Here is a 24,381-nt window from a genome sequence, read left to right as displayed (position 1 = left end):
TTGTGTGTTTAAAAGCAGACGTGAGCGTTCTCAGTACGGTAACGGAGGTCTGTGGTCGCCGGGGGTTTTGTCGGTGGTGTCCGGGCAGCGCTCTCCGAGCTCCATGGCGGAAGATGCAGCGTGCGCCCCGCGGTGTTCCGCAGCCGCGCCTGCCGGAGCCGAGCTGTCTCTGCCCTTTACTGTGTCGGCAGCTGCAATAAAACGCAAGCCTGGCTCTCCGCGCCCAGGCACTCCCCAGTTCCGTCTGCCCGGAGCTAGAGCCACCCGCGCCCCTCCCAGCCCCGACCCTTCGCGCAGTGCCCGATTCAGGCAGGACAAAGGTTTTACCACACAACTTTATTTTAAATAAAACTTAACACAGATGCAGGCTTTTGCAACCGGAGTGATGGACCAGACAAGCGATGCAACGGGGAGACAATGACGGCCGGGGCAGGCGCTGCTGCCACTCTCAGCCTGACCTGGGGAGGTCTCAGGGAGTGAGGGGACCCCCATGTCACAGAGGAAACCAGCTTCCGCTCGTGACCCCCTGTCCTGATTGTGGGGGCCAGGATCCCCACCTCACTGCCACAGTGGCCATGTCAGGGGTTTCTTTTCCATCGCGTCAGGAACCTGAAGCAACACCTCCTTCCTCCAATCTGCGTCCCCCCTGCATCACCCCCACCCCATGCAGTGGTCCCAGGGGCACTGTCTCTGACCCCATCATCCCCAGGCTAGGAGAGCACAGGCAGCACGCGCTCCTCTCTGGGAAGAAAACACGCCGAGGACTCACTCCTTCCTTCTGGCTTCACGCAGGGGGCAGGTGGGGACAACGGGGCGGCTGCAGCACCCGCACCAGAGAAGACAATGGAAATAAATATGGGGCAGGGGGTAGCGAGGGTCAGCCAGAGCCTGTCCCCACCCCAGCCCCCGGCGTAGGTACAGCCGTGCTCCGTGCTGGGTGGACATCTATTTATTATGGAGACAGTGGCTTCCCACCAGAGCTGCTCGATGCCGAGGCCGCGGACACGGCTGCCGGAGACTGTGATGGTGGCATGTGACAGTGCAGGGCGAGGCGCACAGGCTCAGACCTCAAATGTCTATGGTGGGGGAACGGCGCGGGGCAGCGCAGGAGCGTGCCGGGGTTAATACTCATCCTGCTCCTCTGGCTGCTGCTCCTCCAGCTCGTCATCCTCTGGCGGGGCAAAGCCCTCCTGGTGGGACACAGGTGACCATCAGGGTGGGGAGAACTTTGGCAAAGCCCAACCCCCCCTAGAGCCCCAGAGAGTGAACAAGGGTTGAGGCTGAGATCACTACATGGACGGTGGTCTCATCCTGGGGAAGCCCAGAGGGCAGAGTGAAGGGCTGGGGGTCCTGGCCCTCACCTCTGTGGCGTAGAGGACGCTGACAATGCCGGTGATGATGGGGCTGTTCTCGTTCTCGTGCTCCTGGCAAATCAGCTCAATGTCCCGCAGTTTGCTGAAGTAGAAATCCCGCTCCTTCTCCAGCCCGTCCACTGTCAGCTTCAGGTCCATGAGCTGTGAGGCGGGAGAGATGGAACCTTCAGCACTGCTGACAGGGGGGCTCAGCACCATTCCCTCTCTCACACACTGGGATGCCCCCACGCACAGGCAGGGCTGCAGGCAGGGACCCTGCCTACCTGCTGGTTGAGCTCCAGTATCTGTGCGTCGGCTTCGCTGCCCCCATTGCGCGCTGCAGGGGAGTTTTTCCGGAGGATGTTGCTGGGGACGTTGCTGAGGCGGGCTGGGTTCGGGGAGTTCTTGGGACCGGTGGGAGAGGTCCTCTGGGGGACTTGACAGCACAGAGGGACCAACAGATTAGTGCCAGCCTGGGGGGGCTGCCAGTGGGGTGGCTGGGGGCCAGGAGGCAGCAGCAGGCAGCAAGAGCAGGCAGAGTGCTTGGGGCTGTGCTGTGTTCAGCCTCCCCCCTGCCTCACAGTTTCCCCTGGCAGATCTCACCCCATTGGGGTGCTTGTGGCTTGGCTGGGGTTTGCCATGGGATGGACGGGGGATCCAACCCTTGAGATGCTCCTGTGGAGCTGGCACAGGAAGCCCATGAGAACCATGGTGCGCAGTGGCACTTGGGCACCATAGCACAGGTGACATAAACCACCCTCAGGGCCATGATGAGTGGAAAGACGGAGGCAGTGGACCCCTGCCCAGGTCCCTCCATGGGGCACGCCATAGGGCATGCCATCCCCTCTGCCCCAGGTGTCCCTGCAGACCCGCTGCACCCTCCCCGGTCGCAGGCAGGCAGGCAGCAGAGCAGGATGCAGGAAGGGGCTGGGGGGCACAGAGGAGGGAACACCCAGCCGTGGCTGGAGCAATGTGAGGTGCAGGAGGCTGGGTGGGAAGGCAGGGGGCAGTGCTCGCCGGGGGGACCCAGACATTACCTGCAGTGCCAATGGGTTTCTTGGGTTTGTTGAAGATGTGATCACCTGGGTTTGGGGGGGGCGCGACGTCCTGGCCCTGCCGCGCCAGCAGCGGGTTGTACTCCTTCCCGTCATAGTTGGCATCAAAGAACTTCTTAAACCACTGGATGAACTCGAAGTTGTCCTGGAACTTGCCCTTCACCAGCCTCTCCACAGCGATGATCTGGGGGGACAGACACAGAGGGGCTGGTGGGGCTGCCCTCCAGCACAGCCACCGTGGCCTCCATCAGCCCCCAGGGCCATACCTTGTCCACTCCCATCTTCTTGAAGGCGGCTTGCAGCACCTTGAAGTTGTGAATGTACTCGTGCTCCAGCTTGGCTTGGAACTTCACCTTCCGCAGGTGGACACAGCCGGGGAACAGCATGTCCATGAACTGGCAATACGCAGCCCCTGTGCCGGGCCCACACCGTGGCATCAGTGTGGGCTGGTGGCACCACACCAGCATCCACCCCATGTCTGTCCCCATCCCCCCGTTGCGGGACCCACACCCCACCTGAGCAGAGCTGCTCGATCTTGGTGTAGTTGAGCTGGAGGGAGTCGTTGACCCAGGCGAGCATGTCATGGCGGCTCAGGTTCTCACTGGTCACCGATGTCGAGTACACATTGACGGCCATGCCCCAGCTGCAGAGGGACAGGTGTCAGACAGGTGCACCCTGGTGCACCACCAGCCCAGCCTTCCTCCGTGATAGGATCCAGGGCACCCACTTCACCCAGGCTCCAGCACTGGTGGACAATGGGACCAGGCTGCCATGGTGCCACCCATGGGATCCCCCACCCCTGCCTGCACCAGAGGAGCCGGATCACCCAGCAGCACCCACCACAGGACATGGATGCGGTGCACGACATGATGGGCAAGGTGTTCCAGGGGGATGCAGGCACTGCCGAAGGCACTGCCCCTGTGCTGGGGCACAGCTCTGTCCCTCTGCATGCCCATGGGGCTCCTGGGTGCCGGTGCTGGCTCATAAGCAGCTTAGACCCCCTCTGCCCCCCTCCAGCTCCCGGTGGCTGCCTAATCTGCTGGGGCTGGGATTGGGGTCCACCAGTGCTGGGCTTAGAGGAGCAACATCTGCTTGGTAAACCCACCCCCAGATGGCAGAGGGCTCTGCCCAGCCACCACGGGAGCACAGACCCCACATCCACAGCCCCAGCATGGCAGAGTGCTGGGGAGCCATGCCGCAGAGCCTGGACACACACACATGCCAACACACCATCCTGCTGGTTCCTGCCAAATGCTTTAGTGTGGGGACTGTGCCTGCCACCCCACTGCCCCCTCCCCGAGAGTGGGGTCCCCACCACTGCAGCCACAGTGCCTCCTCCCTGCATCCCCCGTGTCTTCCCCCGCCACCGCCACAGCAGCAGCAGCAGCAGCATTAATCCGCTTCCCCTTGCCCTGGCCAGGGGAGCTCAGGCCCAGCTGCCAGATGGGGGCTCTGGAGGGGGAGCAAGCCCCCGTTCACCCCTCTCACCCCCTGGCCTACTCTCCTGCTCCCACAGCCTAGGGGATCATGTGGGGCTGGCAAGTGGAGGGATCCCCTGATGCAGGACCCCTGTCCCCCAGCAGACAAGGGCAGTGGGTGCAGTAGGGAGCTGTCGCGCGGTGCTGCCACCTCCCTGGGTGCCCATTGTGAAGGAGGGAAGGTTCCAGCGGCTGCAGCCCCCAAACTCGCAGCCTCAGCACTGCCATGACTCAGCACCGGCGATGCTGGCCCGAGCACAGCCACACAGTGTGGCTGATTGAACCATCACTGGCAGCTGAGCTGGCTCATCCCCCTGCTGGGTCCAGGACCCCCCAGCACCCCACATCCATCCTGCCCTCTGCAGGGCCCTGCCACCGGCATGCAGCCGGGCTGTCGGTATTTTTAGCCACAGGAGCAGCTGGAAATGAGGCCCCTGCGGTGGCCACCAGCAGCCAAACCCCCAGCATGGTGTGATGAGCACTGTCCCCCTCTCAGGCAGCCAGTAAAGACCAAAGCCACCCATCCAGCCTCATGCCGCCGGGTGCAGGCAGGGGTGCGGGCAGGGGTCCCCTCCCTCTGGCAGCGCCGAGCTGAGTCATGCGCGGCGCAGAGCCAGAGCCACGCGCACTGCGGTGCGGCCGCCACGGCGCAGCCCGGAGAGCAGCGGCGCTTGCCACTGCTGGCGCAGGCAGGGGCCGGCAGGTGGGGGGCTCTGTGTGCGCCCCGGGGAGGAGCCAGTGGCTGGATGACACCCCCACACCGCCACCCTTTCCCGAAATAGCCGGGAGCAGCTGCCAGCGCCCTGCGCACACAGCAGAGACAGAGCAGGGCTGGGGCCGGAGCTGGCCACCATCGTGAGCCACAGGGCCACGTCTTGCCTGCTTGACCTGCAGGGATTCACAGCGCCCACAGCTCACACGGCAGCCCGCGACACTCCTGACCCCCCCAGCACTGCGCTGTGGGACATACAACATGCATGGGGCACATGTTGTATGCTGTGGCCATGCCTCAGAGCACCCGGCCCCGGTGTGCAGCCCTGCTCCACACCTGCCACCTCAGAAGAGCCTGGTCTGGGGACAGCATGGGGGCACAGGGGTAGCTGGTGCACCTTGAGAAGCAGAGGGGATGTGAAAACACACTGGGGCTCACTGTGGCTCAGGCAAATAGCCCCAGCAGGAACCATCCTGGCACAGGAAGCCACCACACTGCCAGCACCCCTCACCCAGCACCCACCGCCTGTGCTGGGATGAGTTAATCCCTCAAACCAGCCCTCCAGCCTCATCAGAAACTTCCCAAGTGAGGGCTGAGCCCAGCACCTGCTTCATGACCTCGCCCCAGCACTGAACCCAGGGGCTGAGGGGTTGTTCACCCCTCTCGCCCCAGCATTCCTGCTGCTCTTCCCAGCACTGGCATCTCAGAGAACCCACAGCTTCCCCTTTGCCACAACAAGCCAAGGCCCGTGCCGGCAGCCGCAGGGGTGGGTTTCACAGCCGGATGAATCCAGGCATCACAGTGCCGGGCACTCCCTGGCATGCTGCCACCAGCTGCACCCCAACTCCTGCACACGCTGCCACATGTGCGAGCCCGCCAGGGAGAACCCTGATCCGGCTCCGGCACGCAGCACTGCCTGTCCATCCCCACGCGGCTGGTGGTGACGCTTGCTGAGGCGCGTGGAGCCACCCAGCTCATTTCCACCCTCTGAAACGCCACATTGGCCTTCAAAGCTCTCCAACCGCAGTGCTGAGCACACCCCAGCATAATGACAGGGAAGCCAACTCTTACTCCAGCCCTGCGGCCGGGGGCAGGAGCCAGCCCTGCTGCCCAGCCCTGACGCCAGGTGATGGACGCACCTAAGGCAGGGAGCCTCCGGCCTGGCCGGTTTGCACCCTGTCTCCACTGCTAGCATTTGGATAAACAAACAACTAAGATAAGAATGTAGACCCGATTCCTGGCAAGCTGTCGGGAGAGAAGCTGTTCTGGCACCAGGTCCCCAGGGAGCAGCGAGCGGCTAGTCTCACAGCGCAGCTCCTGCTGCCTGCCCTTGATGCTGCTGTGAAGGCAGGTTGCGGGCAGCAGCGGTGCAGGGAGATGCGGGGTTCAGGTCGCCGTGCACAGCAGCCCCCCCCGCCCCATGCTGCCTGCAGCCACGCTGACGGGGCCGGGGGGACGCTTACCGCTGCATTTTAATTGTCCTGCCGCAGAGCTGCTAATCAAGGCCCAACGGTGAACAAAACACTTGGGCGTGTGTCGCTGCCCCGTCCTGCTGGTGCAGCCAGGGCGCAGAGAGGTCGTCCAGCCCGGCTCCTCGTGCCAACGCTGCCGGGGAGGCGGCGGCAGGCACCGGCGTCCCACGCCGCAGCCCTCGCCGGGCCGGGGGCTGGCGTGCTCTGGCCAAACAAAGCGGGAGGAGAATGAGGCCGGTGGCTGTGCCGGACGCGTTTGGTGCCAGCACTGGCTGCCTGGGAGCCAGCCCGGCAGCAACCGCCGTACCGGGGCGAGCTGGGCTGCTGTGACTCGCAGCTTCTATTTTGGGAGCTGTCCCGGTGGCTTCTCAAGTGACAAATACGCGAGGGGGGTGGCAGACAACCCAACGGGGGCTGTGCGCCATACGGAGCCGATGAGGGCTGCCCAGCTGATCCGGCAGCTGGCAGTCTGTGGGTGCTGACAGGGGTGGCCATTCGCCTCGGCTCCCTGATCATGGCAGACATCCCCCCCAGTGCTGCTTCCCCCCACCCCGAGGAGAGCATCCCTGTGCCATGCTGGAGGCTGTGTGCGGCAAATGGGTTTGCCTGGGTGCAGGCTCCTTGTCAAGTCCATCCTCCAGTGCCTTCCCCAGTTCCCTAAGTCTATAGCAGCCTGTAGTGAAAGAAAGCAACCGCTCTCATGCTGGGAGGTCGTGGCTCCCATCAGTGGTGCTCAGCACAGCCACGGTGCCCAGCTGAGGGGGACACTGTGGGCACAGGCAAGGTGCCCCGGCCTCGCTGGTCCCCCCCGCTCCTCTCTCGCTAACCTAAATAACTCAAAATAGCAGTGGAAGGAGCATGTGCAGAGCGCGGAGCTGCCAGCAGCGCCTCCCACCAAGCCTGCTCCCCCTTCGCCTGTGCCGGCATCCTTATCCTGCGCAGCATCCCTGAAATATTAATGCCGAGTGCCTCCTGATGGTTCAAACCAGGCGGGTTGTTGGAGCTGGTGCAGGGAGAGCCACTTGCCAGCATCCCACAGTGGGGCAGGGGACACCGTGCCAGCAGTCCTATGCCGTGGCAGCCCCTTGAGATGCCCTATGTGCTCCAGACACACTGGTGTGCCACGGGTGAGATGTCCCCCACCACATCACCACGCCTGGGTGATGGTGGGGACATGCCACAGTGGCATGCGATGCCCCAGCCCAGTGACAGTCACACTGGGGTGTCTCGGGGTGGCACTGGGGAGTTGGGATCGTGCCCCTGCACCATGGCTTCAGGGACCTGCTCTTTCCAGTATGACAGGAAGCTCATTGGCAAGAGACAGCACCAGGAAAGGCACGATCACCCCAGTCAACACACGCCAGAGCAGGCTCCATTTGAAGCTTGCGATACTGTCCTGCCGCCAAACACTCTGAGGCTACAGCCACCATGCCAAGGCCACCACCACTGTGCTGCCATAAGAACAAGGGACAAGAGTGCATCACACTTTGGCAGGTCACCGTGACAGCTACCTGCCATCCCGCACCATTCTGGCCAAGACAGTCCTGCACCGGCTCTGCCTGCTCCTCTGGTACCGGCAATGGCACCTGCTGCCCATGGGACCAGGCAAGCAGCACCGGCCCTGCCTGACCAGGCAAAACCCCGTAACAGTGGCACCGCGGGACCCGGGGCTCTCCCAGGTGATGCCCGGTAACTGGTGGTGGCGCCCGCGCCGGGACTACAGCTCCCGGCGTGCCATACCATACCATACCATACCGTGCCGTGCAGTACCGGGGCCACGGCCCTGCGGCCGCCGCTGAGTCAGGCCGGACCCCACCGCCACCGGCACGGCAGGCCCCGGGCAGCGGCCTCGCATCTCCGGCCCCGGGCCCATTCGCTCTATCCCCGGCTACCCCCACCTCCTCAAGGCCGCTCCATCCCCGGGGGCACCGGACGGACACCCCCTCCCGACCGCTCCATCCATGGAGGCCTCAGCGGCCCCGGGGGGCGGCGCCAGCCGGTGCCGGGATGCGGGGGATGGCGGCGGCCCGGCGAGGAGCTACCCAGTCCCTCCCGGTCCCTCCGCGCCCGCACTCACCGCGCTCGGGCCGCGGCCGCTCCGGCCGCCGCTCCGCCGCCTCCGCTCCGCGCCGGGCTCGCCGGGACCGGGCCAGGACCGTTCGGGCCGACCGCGCATGCGCCACCGCAACCGCCTCAACCCTTCCCTCCCTCCCTGCAGGCGGGGCCGGCCCTGCTGGGCTCCGCCTTCCGTCCCCATGGCAACGGGAAGTGACCCGCCCTCTCCCGTCGCCCTGGCAACGCTGGCCCTGGCTCCGCCTCTCCCACAGCGCCCCCTGGGGGCGAGCGGCGACGGCCTCCTCACTGCCGGGACCCCCCTCAGACCCTCCGGAGCCTCCCGTAGCGCCCCCGGACCCTGCGACCCCAGCGGGTTGCCACCGTACACTCCCGGTGTCTCTCCTTGCCTACTCTGGGGCCTCCCGCAGCCCCACAGTCTTTTGGGGCATTTGCCCCCCGTGTAGCCTGGGAGCCCCCAGAGCTCCCCAAAGCTCCCCCCAGAGTCCAGGCATCCCCCCAGACACCCAGCGCCGCCTGCAACCCATCCAAACCCTCCCCTGCAGCCCATCCCTGCCCTGCAGACCCCTGCACCTTTGTGTGCACTTGTGCAAGCATGCAGCATGTGTACATACATGTGTGTGCATGTACGTGTGTGTCCTCACCCTCCTGACCTGGAGGTGTGTGACTAACATGGCTGCTCACAGCAGTGTTGATACTGTTGCCTGAATGGCCACGGCTGCCTGTCTGTGTCCCTGTGTCACTCACACCGCCCTGTGTTCCACATCCCAGGGATGCCCTAAGCACCCTCCGGGGCCCCACTTGCTGCAGTGGTGGGTACCAGGTTTGGTGGCCACATGTTGGACCCAATGCTGCCATGTGGCCCAGCCCGGGGCCTCTTCCCCAGTGGTGCGGTCTGATGGGTGGGCATCCAGGGAGAACATGGAGATGGTCCCGGACCCCCGCGACGTCGGGGTGCAGGCACACGGGGAAGCAGGGAGATAGGGGTTCATCACATGCCGTATCCCCACCAGGACCCCCAAGCAGGCACGGAGCCCAGGTGCTGTGAACGGTCTTTAATGAGCAAACAGAGACGTACCGCGGGTTCCTAAAACGGCCAATATTGACTACCTAGGGGGGAACAGGACCCCCACACTGCCTGTGCCTGCCTGGCCCCCCCCCCCCGCCCCCCTGACAGGGACCCACCGAGGAGGGGAACAGGGCATGGGGAACATTGCACATCCCACATGGCTCCCAGCATGGGGGGCTGGGGATGTGCCTGCGTGTGTGTGCATGTGGACACCTGCCAAGGAGATCACGTGTGCACGTGTGTGTGCAATGAACAGGGCACTGAGAACACGCACGGAGCAATGTGTATGTCCGAGACCGTGCATAGCATGACACACGTGTGCACACACACAAATGGTGAGGAGCCTGTTGGTGCTTCACATGGAGGAATGCACACGTGTGCTGTGAGCATCTCAGTCCGTACACAGGTGACGCACGTGTGCACACACACACATGGCTGCGAGGAGCGTGCTAACACCTCTGCATGCAGGGATGCACAGGTGTGCGCATTTGTGTGCCTGTGGGCTGCAGTATCACACCCGTGCAGGCTCACGCGTGGGGCTGGAGGGGGTGTGGGGCTGGAGGCGGTCAGCCCAGGGGTTGGAGGGGGGGTGGGGGTGTCCCTGCTTCTCCCCTAATGCTAGTGACACAAACCACTTCAGAGTATTTCCACGTGATGCACAAACAAGTCAAAAATTCACTGATCCAAACCCAACGTGCAAACAGAAAAGGGCCGGGGGGGCTCACGCGCTGCCCCCGTCCCCTCCCGCTGGCCGGGCTGCAGCCTCCCGGCCTCCAGCCCACCGCACACGGCTGCCGGCACGGCCCGGCCCTGCGGGCAGGACAGGGGCCAGGCACGGCCCCCCGGGGCGAGGGGAGCCCCGCCGGAGCCGGGGGGTCTGTGGCCAGCACCTGGTCCTCAGTTGGGGGACAGGTCCTCGGCTCTACCAAATGCCGCTCGACCGGCCTCCGGGGGGAGCGAGAATCCGGGCCGAAGCTCGCTTTGGAACGTGGTCATCGATCTGAGAACCTGCCAGACAGATGCACGGACAGGCGTCAGGGATGCCAGCACCACGGGGACAGTGGGTGCTCTGCATCCCCCGGCTTCCCTGCAGCCCTGCTCCTGCCTAGGCTGTGCCACGTGCTGCAGCACCAGTGCCTCGTGCAGCACCAGGACCAATGCTGGCGACCCACAAGGCCCTGACATCCTGCCCTGTGCCAAGAGCACTGAGTGGGATGCTGGCAGGAAGCATGGTCAGAGGCTGCCAGCCCCGGCACAGCCACCACAGGAGCCGAGCACTGCAGTTCAGGGAGCAGGGTGCAGCCAGCCCTGCTCCTGCCCTCACACACCATGAGGCTTGGTCCAGCCTGGCACATAGCATGGGATACATGGGATGTCCATGTGTTTGGACAGCACCTCAACCCTGCTGCCTGGCACCCAGTGCCCAGCCGGAGCCCCACTGGTGCAGCCACAAGATGGACGGTGTATGGAGGAACGGGTCCAGGGATGGGGTCAGCTCCCTACTCTGCCATGGGAGCACGGGCATGGCTCCCGGCCCAGGAAAGGGGAAGGACACCCCGGGGGCGGGCCCTGGGGAGGGGCTGGACACGGAGCCGGGGCTGCCCGGACCCTCTTACCGGAGAGGCTGAAGCTGGACTCGTGGAGGTCCCTCATGCCCCCGTGTCGCGTGGCGGGCCGTGTGGGGGTATCGGCCAGGGGCGTCCCCGTCTCTTTTTTCCCAGCATGCACAACCACGGCCACGTCCCCCAGGTACGGGGTGCGATCCACACCCCGCAGCTTTAAACTCTGCCAGAAGGGAAAGAAAGCAGAGAGAGAGGGTCAGCCTGGTGGGCACCACACTGTGCTGGGTAGGGGCTGTGGCTAGGGTGTGGGGAGAGCATGGTGTGCCCTGTGGCATGAGCAGGGTTAGGAGTGCCCGTGCCTTATGGCGGGGTGCGGATCAGCCGGGTGTGGGGAGGAGAAAGGGGGCCAGGGCATGCTATGGTGTGGGGAGAGGGCTGTGATGTGGGGAGGCACCAAACGGGGTGTGACCAGGCTCTGGGGCTCCCGGTGCAGAAGGTGCCAGGGCAGCAGCTGGGGGAGGCAGGTGACCCCAGTGGCACAGCCCCTCACCCCCATCCCCATGGTGATGGCCAAGCCAACCCCCCCTGCAGCGAGGTGCTGGTGTCCCCCAGTGCTGTCCCTGGCCAGACATCGCTCCAGCCAGGCACCCCAGGGATGGTGTCTGAGAACACGTCCCCCCAGTGCTGGCCATTGCCTTCCCATGACAGTTCTGGCACACCACAGTTGTCCCCTTCCGTCACAGCACTGGCACCACATCAAGCCCCCAGCGCATGCCCTACAGGTGGGTGCAAAGGGGGGCACAGAGGGGTCCGTAACACTGGGGTCTGCTGGAGGTCCTGCGTGTCACCCCTGGGCAGCCCTGGGACCAATGAGGCAGATGGGGCTGGCAGCAGTAGCCAAGCCCCTCATGTGATGGAGAGGAAGAGTGCAGCTTCCGCAGCCTCTGAGTGTGGCCAAGACCTGCCCTGCAGCCCAGAGGGTGCACGTCCTGGAGGCCCTCCTGTTCCAGCCATGTATGTCCCTGCTGCACTGCATGTGGGGCCACCGTGAGGCTGCAGAGGGGGGACCCAGCCAACAGAAGAGAGCCTGGCACAATAGAATTGCGGAGGGCCCCGATGCCTGGCACTTGTGTTGGTATGACCACTGGTCACCATAGGGCGCAGGCTGACCATCCCCAAACCCTCTGTGCAGCCAGCACACAGGCAAGGACCCAGGGGAGGGCAGGAGCTGGGTGGTCCTCCACTGTACACCACCCTCAGGACCCGCCACTGCCGCTGCCCTCTCCCATCCCCTGCATGAGGCATGCTGCGAGGTGGTACCAACCACAGCACAAGGTGGTACTGGGGTGGCTCAGCACAGACCCATCCTCCCAGCACCAGCAGCCCTGCCCCATGCTGCAGCACAGCCCCGCACAGCCCTCACCGTGCCCCCCATACCTTCTCCCGCTGCACCAGCTTCTTGTAGACAGAGTCCGGGAAGGAGCGGAGCGGGCAGAACTTGCCGGTGCCCTCGGCGCACATGAAGACACCGTTCTCGTAGACCACGCGCCCACGGCTGATGGTAACCAGGGGCACCCCATGGCATCGCATATTCTCGTACAGGTTGATGTCCCCCCCCTGCACCTGGGTGCTGGCCGAGATGGTTCTGGGTGGAGGGACGGGGTGGTGAGGGGGTGCTTGGTGGCAAAGGACCACTTCCCAGCCCCCCTGCTGGCTGCACCTACTTAGTGGCCTCAGGGTCCCAGACGACGACATCGGCGTCAGCCCCGGGGATGATCCGGCCTTTGCGGGGGTACAGGTTGTGGATCTTGGCAGCGTTGGAGCTGGTCACGGCCACGAAGCGGTTCTCATCCATCTTGCCCCCAACCTGGTGCCAGAGTAGGGTGAGGATGTGCAGGGCTGCATCCTGCGCCAGCCCTGCAGCACCGCCCACCCCAAACACCTCATAGGTGCTGCTGGGGCCGTGCCCCTTGCAGGGACACATAGGATTGCACTGGGGAGCACCTTGCTGGCCCCATGCCAGAAGTCAAACACCCCACAGGTCATCTTGGAGACCCAGGAAAAGGACCTCCCACCCCAAAGCAGGGGCCAGCTCGGCCCAAGTTGGCCCGAAGACTGAACCCCGCCAAGAGCCAGCGAGCAGCCCCATCCCAGGGGTGCCTGTGGGCACAGAGGGGAGTGGGACCCCCGTACCACGCCTCGCTCCCAGATGATGTTCATGCGGTCCTGCACGCCGCTGACGCCGTGAGGGATCTTGGTGAAGTCCTCTTTGCCCATGGCTTTCTGCTTGGTGCTGAAGGGCCGGTGGTCAGAGGCCACGATGTTCAGAGTGTCACTGCAGGAGGACAGGGCAGTGCTGCTGATGGCTCAACCAGGGTGGCTCAGCCATAGTCAGCTGGTGGTGGAGTGCCCAGGGAGCTCAGCACCCAGGGAACAGAGCACCCACGTAGTGGGATGCCTGAGGAGCTCGATGCACAGGGAGTGGGGCACCAACATCAGGGGGTGTTCAGGAATCTTAATGCCTGGGGATGCCTAAGTAGGGGGGCACCCATGCTATGGGGTGCCAATGGAGCTCAGCACCTATGTAGTGGGGTGCCTGGGGAGTGGGGCACCCATACAGTGGGGTGCCTGGGGAGCTCAGCATGCAGGGAGTGGTGCACCCAGAGAGTGGGGTGCCAAGGGATTGTGGCACCCATGCACTGGAGTGCCTGGAGACCTTAGCACCTACTCCCTGGATGCCAAACGCAGCACCTAGCAAGTAGGGCACCCAGGAATTGCAGTGCCAATGCAATGGGACATCCAACATCCCAGGTGCTCAGGGAATGTCTGGGAAGTGAGGCACCCAGAGAGCTGGGTGCCCAAGAAGTGAGGTGCTGGACATGTGGAGTGCCTGGGGGTTAGACCAAGGAGAGGAGTGGCTGAAGTGTCTGGAGAGTGCAGCACCAGGAGAGCAGGGTGCCAGAACATGTGGTGCTGGGGTGACGGGGCAGCTGGGTGGCACAGCATCTGGGAGCAGACATCAGGGATGCCCGGAGAGCACCAGCAAGCACAGTAACGGGTGCCCTGGAGCACGGCCCGCGGGGAGGGTGTACCCAGGGTGCCTCACTTGGCGAGCAGGCTCATGAGGTAGGCTGAGGTGTTGGTGTCCAAGCGCAGCGGTGGCACGGTGACGTAGGCAGCAGCATGGAACCAGTCCTGGTGGTAGTAGTGCAGCCCAGTGAGCGTGGCGTGTGCTGTGGTAGTCTCCGCGTACACCACCTTCCCTGTCGGGGTGGAGGATCATGTGTGGGGCACAGGCGTGTACATCCACATGTGTGTGTGTGCACACGTGTGCTCATGTCTGTGTCCCATGTCTGGAAGCTGAGCTCCTGTGGGCCCACATGTGCACACATGTCCAAAGGCATGTCCCCACGTGCTCCTGGTCCTGTATGTTCCCACCTGTGTCCCTGTCTAAGCGCCTGTGCATGTCCACAGACCCATACCTCCCGTGCCATGCTTATCCATGCCTTTGCATGTTACATGTGCCCATGTCCGCCTCCCTTCATGCCCGTGACCTTCCTGGTGCCCCCATTCACCCCACATGTATCCCATGTCTGTGGGCATGTCCGTGTTCATGCATGTGCCCCTTGCCAATGTGTCCTTGTCGCTGTATGCCCCCATCCGTACGTGTGCTCCATGTCTGTGACCCCACAAGTGCTCACACTCGCATGTACACACCACCTGTATGCCCACATCCCACCCCACTGCCAGCCTGTGGGAGTGTCACATCTCACCCTGGGGGTGCCCATCTACCTTGCATCTTGGCAGCAGCAATGACATCCCCTGCGGACATACTGGAGACGTTCACAAGGTAAACAGGGCAGTGGGTCTGCGGAGAGGGAGTCAGCGTCACTGTCCCTGTGGTGCCCAGGTTCCATGGGAGCTCCCCATGCAGCCGGTGGGGTTTCCCTATGGAACCGGGCCATTCACCCCCAGCTGCAGCAAAGGGGGATATCTGCCCCAACCACACAAGGAGCTGGGATGTCCATTGCGGTCCAGCACTGCCGTGTACCACGCACCCAGCATGCTCATGGAGGGGACCGCAGTGCAACCTCCAGCATCGGACTACTCACCCTGTTGGCAATGGTGATGACGCGGTGCGTGGCCTCGGCTTCCAGCTGTGGAGAGAGCAGGCAGTGAGACACATGGCATGGGAAAACACCCCGGCTGGGGCATGGTGCAGTGTCGGGCTTGGCGACACTGATGGGTGGTGAAAGGATTAGTGTGCATAGGGGTGCGTGATGGCACAGACAGGGACACGGATGGTGTACATGGGTGCATGGATGATGACAGCCATGAAGGTGCCCCAGAACACCTCAACCACATGTGTGCGGTGACTCAGGGACACCAGAAGCCACCTACCTCTTCAGGCCGGCTGATCTCAATGCCCTCCGGCCCCGTGATGCCCAGGTCCAATGCCTCCTTTGCTCCCTGGGGAACAGAGGGGAATGTCAGGACAGAGGTAACACTGGGGGCTCTGCTTGCCCCAAGCACATGGCTGGTGCCCATCATTGCTGGGCACCCCTCGTCCCCAGTGCTCACCTCAGCCACCAGCTCGCCATTCTCAGCGTGGACGCGGGCGATGGCGCCGAAGTCACGGCAGGCCCGGAAGACCTGGTAGAGCTCGCTGTCCCGCAGCATGTACAGGTCCTTGTAGGTCATGAACATCTGAAAGGAGTTCACCCCCTTCTCCCGCACCAGTGTCTCCATCTCTGCCTTCACCTGCAACGGGACAGGAGAGGCAGCACAGCAGGGGGAGACATGGCAGATCTGGGCTCAGCCCCACGGGGACCTCGTGGCCCAGTGAGCCTGGATCAAGGCAGCTCAAAAGGCAGCCTGGGGGCTCAGACCACCCCACCGAGCCACTAATGGGATCAGTGGGGCTGGAATTAGCCCTGGACACAGCAGCTGCTCCCGGGGTACTTGCTGTGCCGGGAGCTGGAGCCACGCTGTGCTGGTGTGAATGGACTCACCTTGGGCGCCCACCAAGTGATGCCCATGTGCAGGGCGTAGTCGCAGCAGACCTTGGGGTCGGCCAGGCTGCGGCACTTCTCATAGGCGTCCAGCAGTGAGGTCTCCTTGTCGGGCAGGACATGGCCAATGATCATCGTTGTCCCTCCTACCAGGGCTGCCTGCGGGTTACAGCAGCACTGAAGGGGCAGGATTCAGCCCCTGCTGCCCATACCACCAGGCAGTGCTAATCTTGCCTGGCTATGAGCAGGGTGATCCCCTGGGCCAGGCTCTGTTGCCGGAGGGTTCCCCCTGCACCACGCTGGTGTGCAACCCCCCCTGCAGCACCCTGACCTTGCCTGTGGCTGCCCAGTTGCACCAGCACATCTGGGAGCACGGCACATCTGGAGGCCCAAAATCCTACCACCCACTGTGGCACTGACTGCCTCCCACAGCACCAGTTACTGGATTTGGGCTGCAGGGAGAGCCCCCCGGCATGGCAGACATGGGTGGCAGGGCAGGCATAGTCGCACCCACTGGTGTCCTCAGCTCACCCAGCCCGGCTAATCCCCAAAGCTCCTTTACCCATTGCCCTCACGGGCTGGGGCAGCTAGTGGTGGTGGTGCGGTGCTGCAAGGCAGCCTGCTGGGATGGAGATGGGAAGCAGCATAGCACTGAGTGCCTGTGGTCACTGCACCGGCCCCCTGCCCTCCCTCTGACACATTTCCATGCCCCTCACTGTGCTGCAGCATGCAACTGTCCCCCCAACCCCTCTGCTGCACGGCCAAGCACAGCCAGCGCTGGCCCAGCACAATGGCTGCTCTGTGTGGGGTGCTGGAGACAGCTGGCCCTGGCACTGCTCAGGCCCCTTGGCACCCCCCAGCAGTGGCACCCAGAGCATGGCACCACAGGGTTCCAGGCTGGGCTGACACTGTAGAGCAGACCCATGGTAGCCTTGCTGCTGTCGGTGCATTTTCCACTCTGCCCTGTGCCAGCAGCATTGGCTCAGAGGTACACAGCTGGTGGTGTGGAGAGAGCAGAAGGGCTCCATGTGGGGACCAGGTGCCCCAGCAAAGGAGGAGGATGCTCACAACAAGGGGACCTGATGGATGGGGACACTGTGCCAGGCTGCCAGGGAGCTGATGCTGCCCACAGTGCCAGGGTAGATCCTGCTCAAACCATGCAGCTCCCGCTGGTGGGGCCTGGCTGATGAATGCTCTTGCCTGCCCAGCATCCCCCTTGGCCATGGATAGAATCGTAGAATCATGGAATAGTTTGGGTTGGAAAGGACCTTCAAAGCTCATCTAGTCCAACCCCCTTGCAATGAGCAGGAACATCTTCAACTAGATCAGGTTGCTCGGAGACCCATCCAGCCTGGCCTTGAATGTCTCCAGGGATGGCGCATCCACTGCCTCTCTGGGCAACCTGGATGCTCCACACTAACACCCTGTGGCACCCTAAGAGCCTTGGAGCCCTCTGAGAGCATGGAATTAGGGTGCAGGCAGCACATACAGGGAGGTTGCAGGAGGGGCTGCAGCCAGTTAGTACCTTGGTGCCATGGTAGAAGTCATCCACACAGGTGGCATTCATGAAGGTCTGGTGGAAGTGGGTGCTGGTGTCAATGCCGCCGGGGATGACAAGCTTGCCGGTGGCGTCAATGACCTTGGCCCCGCCGGGGATCATGAGCTCGCGGCCCACTTGCTGGATGATGCCGTTCTCGATGTAGACATCTGCCTCCAGCGTGCAGTCGTCATTCACCACCTTCCCTCCCTTGATGAGGATCCGCATGGTGGCTGCGTTGGCAAGCATGGTGCTGTGAGGACAAACATCAGCCTTGAGGTGGCTGCTGGGTGCTCCTGTCCCATGCAGCCCCCTGGAGCCGGAGGGGTTCTCATCCCCACTGCCCACTCCTCCCTGGACATCCCAGGCTACTGTGGAGGAACCTAAGTCCTGCTTCTCAGCACAGAGACCTGGTGGAGGCAGGCAGGGCTTCAGACAGCCCCGCTGCTGTGTGTCCGCCATGCCCGTCCCCACCCTGGGCCGTGTCAACACTGGATTATCCCAGGAAATCCGTGGAGAGGGGGGGTGCTGGGTGCTCTGAGTCCCCCTGCTCTGGCTACGTGAACCTGCACCCAGCCAACAGTGCCCAGCCCATGGTCCCAGCGCCCACATCCAGGCTGCTGGACCCCCACCCCAGTGCAGGATGCAAGAGGGGGCCACATCCCTGCTGTGGGTGACACATGTGCAGAGGAGACACTGCTGAGGCTTCTTCCTGGGGTACAATGCATGCTTGGTGCAGGCTGCCTGCGCTGTCCTGGTGGCACTGGAGGGTGGCCAGTGCCGGCATGGAGGGTGCCAGTGCCTCTGCACCACAGCCCTGCACAGTGCCAGCTCTGCTGGAGCCCCCCGGCAGAGAGGGACAGCCCCAGATACAATCTATAATTCATGTGGTAGACGAAGGTCAAACACAATCGACCCGTCGGAGCAGGGTCAGTAGGTGGTGGCTTCATGGGCACTGCAGGAGCACCTCCCACTGCGAGGTAGGCTGGGACCCCTAGACCCCTATGCAGGGGTCCCTGGGACAGCCCAGTGCTGCCTGCAGGGCTGTGCCCACGGGGGCCAGGCAGTGCAACTCTCTCCTCCTCCAGATGAAGGCCAGGGCTGCATGCGGGCACCACGGCACTGCCTGGCCAGCCACAGCCCTGGTGTCAGCAGTCCCCGGGTCCCCACACAGGAATGGCACACGCTGACCCTGCTACGACACTGGGGCCAGTGCTGAGCCATGGGGCACGGTCCCTTGCGGTGAGGGGCTGGCCACACAGCTGCTGTGGCCAAGGAACCGCTCTGACTGTCCTGAGTTCATGCCAGGGATTCCCAGCCACCAGCAGAACATCAGCTGGGCAGCAAACAGCTTCCCCAGAACTGTCTGGGAGCCATGGTGGCCATCAAGGCTGAGTGGGGCTTTGCCCGGCAGCTGAGCATTCCCAGCACCAGGATTAGGAGCAGCTGCCCAGGGAAGCCAAGTTGGTGTGCCCACCACAGGGCTGCAGCCACACTGGGGCTGTGTACTGGGAGCCCTTCCTGGGATGGCTCCTGCCCTGGGGCTGCATGCAGCAGTGCCAGCCCTGCTATGGGCAAGCCCGGTACCAGCCTGCGCCTTGTCTTGCTGCTCTGACTCTGGCACTGGGTCCTGCAGGCAGCCGCGTTCTCACACGGAATGGTCCTGGGAAAGGCGGCACCCACCCCACCAGGAATGCCGCTGCACGCACAGCTGTGCTGGCTGACAAGGGTCGGCAGAGGAAAACGGGTCCCATAGGGACTGAGGTGGGATGGCAACAACTTTACGCACAGCACACTGGGCACTGGCACCCCTGCCTGTACCTGCCCCCCAGCTCTGCCTAGGACCTGGGAAAGCTGCTGCCACCCAGACCCACGGCTGCACTGCCAAGAATGAGGGGGACAAGGGGGCAGCCCCAGCTGGAGACCTGCGAGACTGTGCCAGCAGCAGCCCGGATCATAGAATCATAGGATATGGCAAGATGTCACTGACCTTGGGGTGGTGAGGGACCACGGGAGACATGGCGGTGCCCACTGTCCCCATGAGCCTCCCTGGGACCTCAGGGCAGGGGTGGGTCAGGCAGGACAGTGCTGATACAGCATAGGAATGGGGGTGCAGGAGGGAGGTGGAGCATCGTACCCCAAGATGAAAGCGGGTTGCTGTGACAGATGGATCTGGAGCACGGCAGGGTGTGGGGATGCAGCTTGCTCTGGATCCTGATGCTGCAGCATTTCTCACTGTGAGGCATGGGCAAGGCCCCCTGACACGGGTGGGATGGAGGGACACTGTGCCTGGTGCTGCATGGACCAGGCTGGGACCTGACCCATGCTGGGGTCCTGCACTGCCTGCCCACCTCATGGCCTCACACTGCCAGACACGTCCTCACTGCCAGCCAGACCTGTGATGGGGTGAGGCACTGGCTGTGGGTACACAGGCGAGGGTGAGCCTGGCGTGGGCTGGACATGATGCACAGATGAGGGATGGCAGCTCAACATGCTGCCTGTGGCTTTGGCTGCCATGAGCTTCCCACACCACTGCCACCACTGCCGTGATTCCCTCACCATGCTGCACAGGCTCCTCTCCTGACCCCTCCTCAGGGGTACAGTCAGATACCCCCTGTGCCTCCCACCTCCAGCACTTCCAGCAAGTGCCCCAGTCAGCACACTGGTCCCATACCCTGGTCCCCAGGATGCCTACTATGGCCACTCTCGCACAGGTACCCTGGGCTCACTCTGAGCATCCTCAGGGGCTCTGTCCCTCAGCCCTGCTGCTGTGCTAGAGCAGCACAACCTGCCCTGGGAACAACGGGGCTCCTGTCCATGCCCTGGTGAGCCGCTGTTGTGTGGTGGCACAGCCAGCACCAGGCTGCTGGCTGGCGTGGCAAGCAGGAGGTTTCAGAGAGACAACAGGCTCCCAAGGCAGGGTGGAAATACGGCAGCAGCACTGGGGTGGCACAGCATCCTCTGGGACCCCCAACCAACCCCGCCACTGCAGCAGCGCCCGGCTCAGCAAGCACCGGGAGGCGGGGGGTCATGGTGGCTCTTCCCGGCACACAAAGCAGCGTGGCCATCTCGAGGGGCTTGCAGCCCCCGCAGCGCCTGCCGGCTGCTGGCCAGGGACAGCTGTGACCCCGGCAGGACAAAGGGACCCCCGCCCTGACGGGGGCTGCCAGGGGGGGCACCTGTTGGGCCTGGGCGGCTGCTGGGCCTGGCCTTTGTGCCGGGATGGTGGGGCTGTGGCGCGGCTGCACACAGAGCTGCATTGTGCGGCGGGGCTGGGGGCTGCTCCTGCACCCGCCACGGACATGGCCCCTCTACCATCCCCTGCTTTTGTCTGTGCTGGTGACCCCCTCCCCCTTTGTCAGGGCTGGGCGCGGTGACTGGCCCTCCCAGGCAGCATCAGCACCACCGGTGACATGAAACCACGACCACCCTTGTCTGCCCTTGGTGGGCGGGTTGGCAACCCCCCTGCCGGGGGGATGCCTCTTGAGGGGGTCACTGCTGCCACGACCCTCCTAGTCCAGCCCCGGCTCCGTTTCGGACACAGCCAGGCTGGGTGCCCGCTATAGCACTGCACATGGGATCTCTGCCCTGCTGCTGAGGTCCCACCGACCACCCCGCGGTCAGGACAAGCTCCACTGCAGGATGAGCGAGCCACCACCCCGGGAAGGATGTGGGGAGTCGTGGGTCCATAACCAACGGGTGGGGGCCAGGGATGCTCCACCAGCACCGGCCGCCCAGGATGCTGCGGGCCTCTGAGCAGCCGGACCTGGTCCCCGCGGGCACCTTGGCACGGCACATAGCACGGCCACACCCGGTGGCTGCCACGGCAGAGCAGTGCCGGTGGCCGGCGGGATCCCCCGGCCCCGTTGCGGGGTCCCCGTCGCAGCCCAGGGCGTGCCGGGTGGGTGCGTCGCAGCCGTCACTGCGGCAGGCCGGCGGCGCGGCGGGCATCGAGCCCTGGGGGGTTGCCAGCCGGGGGCAGGGGGTCCTGCCCGGGACCGTATGGGGGGTCCCCGGGTAGAGACTGAGGCTGGTGGGGGGTCCCCGGTGCGGGGTGCTGGCGACCGAAAGGCACGGGGCGCCGGGGTGAGGGGCGGCCCCGGGGATGCGGCGGCGGGGCCCGGTACCCGGTTACCGGGGAAGCGGGGGGGGGCCGGAGTCCGGCCGCCTCCCCGGGGAGGCCCAGCAGACAAAGCCCGGTGCCGCCCAGCACAAAGGATGCTCCGGGCGGGGCGGGGCCGGGCCGCCCGGGAGCCCCCGCGGAACAATGGCCCGGGCCCGGCAAGATCTGCGCCCGCGCCACGGCTCCCCGGGTCCGGCTGCTCCTCGCCCCGTGCACCTGCTTCTCCGCACCCGGTCGCGACACGGGGCCGACCGAGAAGCCGGGCCCCCTCGGGCGGGGCGGCCCCATCGCCACACCCCGCCGAGGAGAACCCTTTGCGTTGTCGCGACACCATCGTCTTGTCGCGACAGGTGACCCGCCATGCACGGGTGCGAGCCACGCGCAGCCCTTCTGCCCCTCAGTCCCCCGCGAGGCCCCACGTGGGCACGCTCCCTCCTCTCCTGTCGCGACACCCCGGGCCTGTCGCGATACATGCACCTGTCGCGACTGCCCCACCCGTCGCGATACGGCAGCAACAAGACAGGTCCCGCCAGCGCGGGAGCCGCCCGACCCCGCCCGGCGCCGCCGGTACCTCCCGCTCCCGCTGCGCTCCCGCTCCGGCTGCACCCGCCGCGCTCCCCGGCCGCGATCGCCTCTCACCCAAACCTGCGCGGCGGGGGCGGGGCCTGCCCGCCGCCTCCGCCAATCGCCGCTCGGCGTCGCGGATGGGGGCGGGGCTTATTCCCCCCAGCAGGGTGAGCTGCGCGCGGCCTGACTGACAGGGGGACGGGGCGGGGCTGGCGCCCAGGACCCCGCCACCTGCCCGCGCGGTTGCCGTGGCGACGGGAGCCCGCACAAAGGCGCGACGGGACGGCCCCGAGTAACCCCGTGACCCCCGTGACCCCCCGAGATCCCCCGGCCACCCCCTGACCCCTGGGGCCCCCGGGATCCCCATGCACCCCCCTGCACCTCCCAACAACCCATTTCCCCCCGTGACACCCCTGTGGTACCTACCATCCCTCTCACGTCACCCCCTGACACCCCACAGTACCCCACCGCTCCCCCATGGCCATCTGTGACAGTCCCATAAGCTCCTCAAAGTACAAACCCATAACACCCACTAAACCTCAGCAGCACCCAGGAACACGCAGTACAGCCCAGTAACACCTACTACAGACAAGTAACACCCAGTAAAGACCAGTAATGCCCACTAGTGCCCTGTACCACCTGGCAGACTCATCAACGCCCAGCACAGCCTTGTAACACCCAGTAATACCCAGCAATGGCCAGTACCAGTAGTGTCTAGTACAGCCCAGCTGTGCCCAGCAGCACCCAGCACTGCCGAGTATCTCCCAGTCCAACCCAGCAGCTCTCAGCACAGCCTGTTGTGGTGGCCACGGGCTGCTGGCATGTGGAGATGGGATGCAGGAGGATCCAGTTTGGTGTCCCTGACCCAGCCCTTGCCTACAGCCATGGGGTCTGTGGCATTGAGCTGTACTGGGTACTTCTGGGTGTTACTGGGTGGGAACTAGGGGCTCAAGTTCAGCTTGCGTCTGCCAGGACCTCCCAGTGTCTCCCAGCGGAGCTGCCCCCGGTTGGTATGGCTGTCAGGGCTGGACTTGGTGTTTCATAGACTCACAGAATGGTTTGGGGTGGAAGGGACATTAAAGCTCATCCAGTTCCAACCCCTGCCACAGGCAGGGACACCTTCCACTAGACCAGGTTGCTCCAAGCCCCGTCCAACCTGGCCTTGAACACTGCCAGGGATGGGGCAGCCACAGCTTCTCTGGGCACCCTGTGCCAGGGCCTCAGCACCCTCACAGGGAACAACTTCTGCCTAAGAGCTCATCTCAGTCTCCCCTCTGTCAGGTTAAAGCCATTCCCCCTTGTCCTGTCCCTACAGGCCCTTGTCAAAAGCCCATCTCCAGCTTTCTTGTCAGCCCCTTTAGGCACTGGAAGCTGCTCTAAGGTCTCCCTGGAGCCTTCTCTTCTCCAGGCTGAACAAGCCCAGCTCTCTCAGCCATCTCCACAGCAGAGCTGCTCCGGCCCTCAGAGCATCTCTGTGGCCTGGATGTGCTCCAACATCTTCACATCCTTCTTATGTGGGGGCCTCAGACCTGGATGCAGGACTGCAGGGGGGTCTCACCAGAGCAGAGCACGGGGGGGGGGGAATCCCCTCCCTCGACCTGCTGGTCACGCTGCTGGTGATGGAGCCCAGGACACGGCTGGTTTCTGGGCTCAAGCGCACACTGCTGGGTCATGGGGAGCTTCTCACTGACCAACACCCCCAGGTTTTTCTCCCCAGGGCTGCTCTCAGTCCCAGCCTGTATTTGTGCTTGCAATTGTCCTGACCCAGTTGCAGGACCTTGCCCTTGGCCGTGTTGAATGAACTCCATGAGGTTTACATGGGCAGCTGACTTTACTTGACCACAAAGGCAATGAAGCTGTGTTTACAGTTGGCACATTAGGGACTTCCCCCAGTCACCCCTTGCCCATAAGGCCCCATGACTTGTACCCGCTGTTGTGGCACTCAGGAACCTGATCCCCACCTTCCGGACTAGACTGGGACAGGCTCACAAAGACCTCAGCAGCTCCTGAGCACCACTGGGTGCAGCCCCTGGGCAGTCAGGATGCCTCAGGAGAGCCCCAGCCTGGCTGTTCCCCATTCCAGGCAGTTTTCCTCCTCCAGCCCTGTCCCAGGTCACGTTTCACCCATCTCTGCCCTGCCCAGCTCCAGCCTGGTGCCTGGCAGCCCCCAGCTGCAGGGGTGTGGGTGCTCTCCCCAGTCCCAGCATCTCTCCCTCCCTGGGCTCTGTCTCTGGGCCACGCACAGGTCCCCATCACCTCGGGATCCAGCACAGGCACTGTGGTGTTCCCAGGAGTCTTCCCACCCACCCAGTGCTGCCCAGCTGGAGGGGAAACTGAGGCAGGAGCAGCACAGGGCAGTGTCCTCATGG

At 64.2% G+C, this 24,381-nt stretch overlaps 2 protein-coding genes across 6 annotated transcripts; both read right to left on the bottom strand.

The window, feature by feature from the left end:
• Positions 1-317: 317 nt before the first annotated feature.
• Positions 318-8,230, bottom strand: MAPRE3 (microtubule associated protein RP/EB family member 3). Of its 2 annotated transcripts, none has more exons than XM_065682044.1 (7): positions 8,147-8,230; positions 2,923-3,050; positions 2,674-2,819; positions 2,390-2,591; positions 1,637-1,788; positions 1,362-1,514; positions 318-1,190 (listed from the first exon to the last, which is right to left on the bottom strand). In XM_065682044.1, exons 2-7 carry the CDS (start codon positions 3,041-3,043, stop codon positions 1,122-1,124), a joined length of 843 nt encoding a protein of 280 aa, XP_065538116.1. In that variant the 5' UTR covers positions 3,044-3,050; positions 8,147-8,230; the 3' UTR covers positions 318-1,121. The 2 variants fall into 2 exon arrangements, with proteins under 2 accessions (XP_065538116.1, XP_065538117.1); XM_065682045.1 differs by having other exon boundaries at positions 2,435-2,591.
• A 1,104-nt stretch (positions 8,231-9,334) lies between these two features.
• Positions 9,335-22,093, bottom strand: DPYSL5 (dihydropyrimidinase like 5). Of its 4 annotated transcripts, none has more exons than XM_065682041.1 (13): positions 22,085-22,093; positions 17,311-17,575; positions 15,786-15,962; positions 15,355-15,534; positions 15,175-15,243; positions 14,886-14,930; positions 14,566-14,641; positions 13,880-14,036; positions 12,967-13,108; positions 12,498-12,640; positions 12,211-12,418; positions 10,828-10,996; positions 9,335-10,219 (listed from the first exon to the last, which is right to left on the bottom strand). In XM_065682041.1, exons 2-13 carry the CDS (start codon positions 17,569-17,571, stop codon positions 10,134-10,136), a joined length of 1,713 nt encoding a protein of 570 aa, XP_065538113.1. In that variant the 5' UTR covers positions 17,572-17,575; positions 22,085-22,093; the 3' UTR covers positions 9,335-10,133. The 4 variants fall into 4 exon arrangements, with proteins under 4 accessions (XP_065538113.1, XP_065538112.1, XP_065538114.1 ...); XM_065682040.1 differs by lacking the exon at positions 22,085-22,093 and adding an exon at positions 22,017-22,072; XM_065682042.1 differs by lacking the exon at positions 22,085-22,093 and adding an exon at positions 22,017-22,072 and having other exon boundaries at positions 15,786-15,944.
• Between the last annotated feature and the right edge of the window lie 2,288 nt (positions 22,094-24,381).

This window comes from Lathamus discolor, chromosome 5 (genome assembly GCF_037157495.1).
Source record: "Lathamus discolor isolate bLatDis1 chromosome 5, bLatDis1.hap1, whole genome shotgun sequence".
Taxonomy (NCBI): domain Eukaryota; kingdom Metazoa; phylum Chordata; class Aves; order Psittaciformes; family Psittacidae; genus Lathamus; species Lathamus discolor.
Note: the sequence above shows the minus strand (reverse complement) of the source record. Positions and strands in the feature narration are given on the sequence as shown.

What these genes read in the sequence shown, in the direction of transcription:
- MAPRE3 (XM_065682044.1), bottom strand. Translation starts at nt 3,043, where the DNA reads ATGGCCGTCAATGTGTACTCGACATCGGTGACCAGTGAGAACCTGAGC. An exon ending in GATCGAGCAGCTCTGCTCAG is followed by an intron (nt 2,820 to 2,922) that starts GTGGGGTGTGGG and finishes GGCCCGGCACAG; the next exon opens with GGGCTGCGTATTGCCAGTTC. An exon ending in GCGTCCTCTACGCCACAGAG is followed by an intron (nt 1,191 to 1,361) that starts GTGAGGGCCAGG and finishes GTGTCCCACCAG; the next exon opens with GAGGGCTTTGCCCCGCCAGA.
- DPYSL5 (XM_065682041.1), bottom strand. Translation starts at nt 17,571, where the DNA reads ATGCTTGCCAACGCAGCCACCATGCGGATCCTCATCAAGGGAGGGAAG. An exon ending in TCATCACCATTGCCAACAGG is followed by an intron (nt 14,642 to 14,885) that starts GTGAGTAGTCCG and finishes CCCTCTCCGCAG; the next exon opens with ACCCACTGCCCTGTTTACCT. An exon ending in CTCATGAGCCTGCTCGCCAA is followed by an intron (nt 13,109 to 13,879) that starts GTGAGGCACCCT and finishes GTCCTCCTGCAG; the next exon opens with TGACACTCTGAACATCGTGG.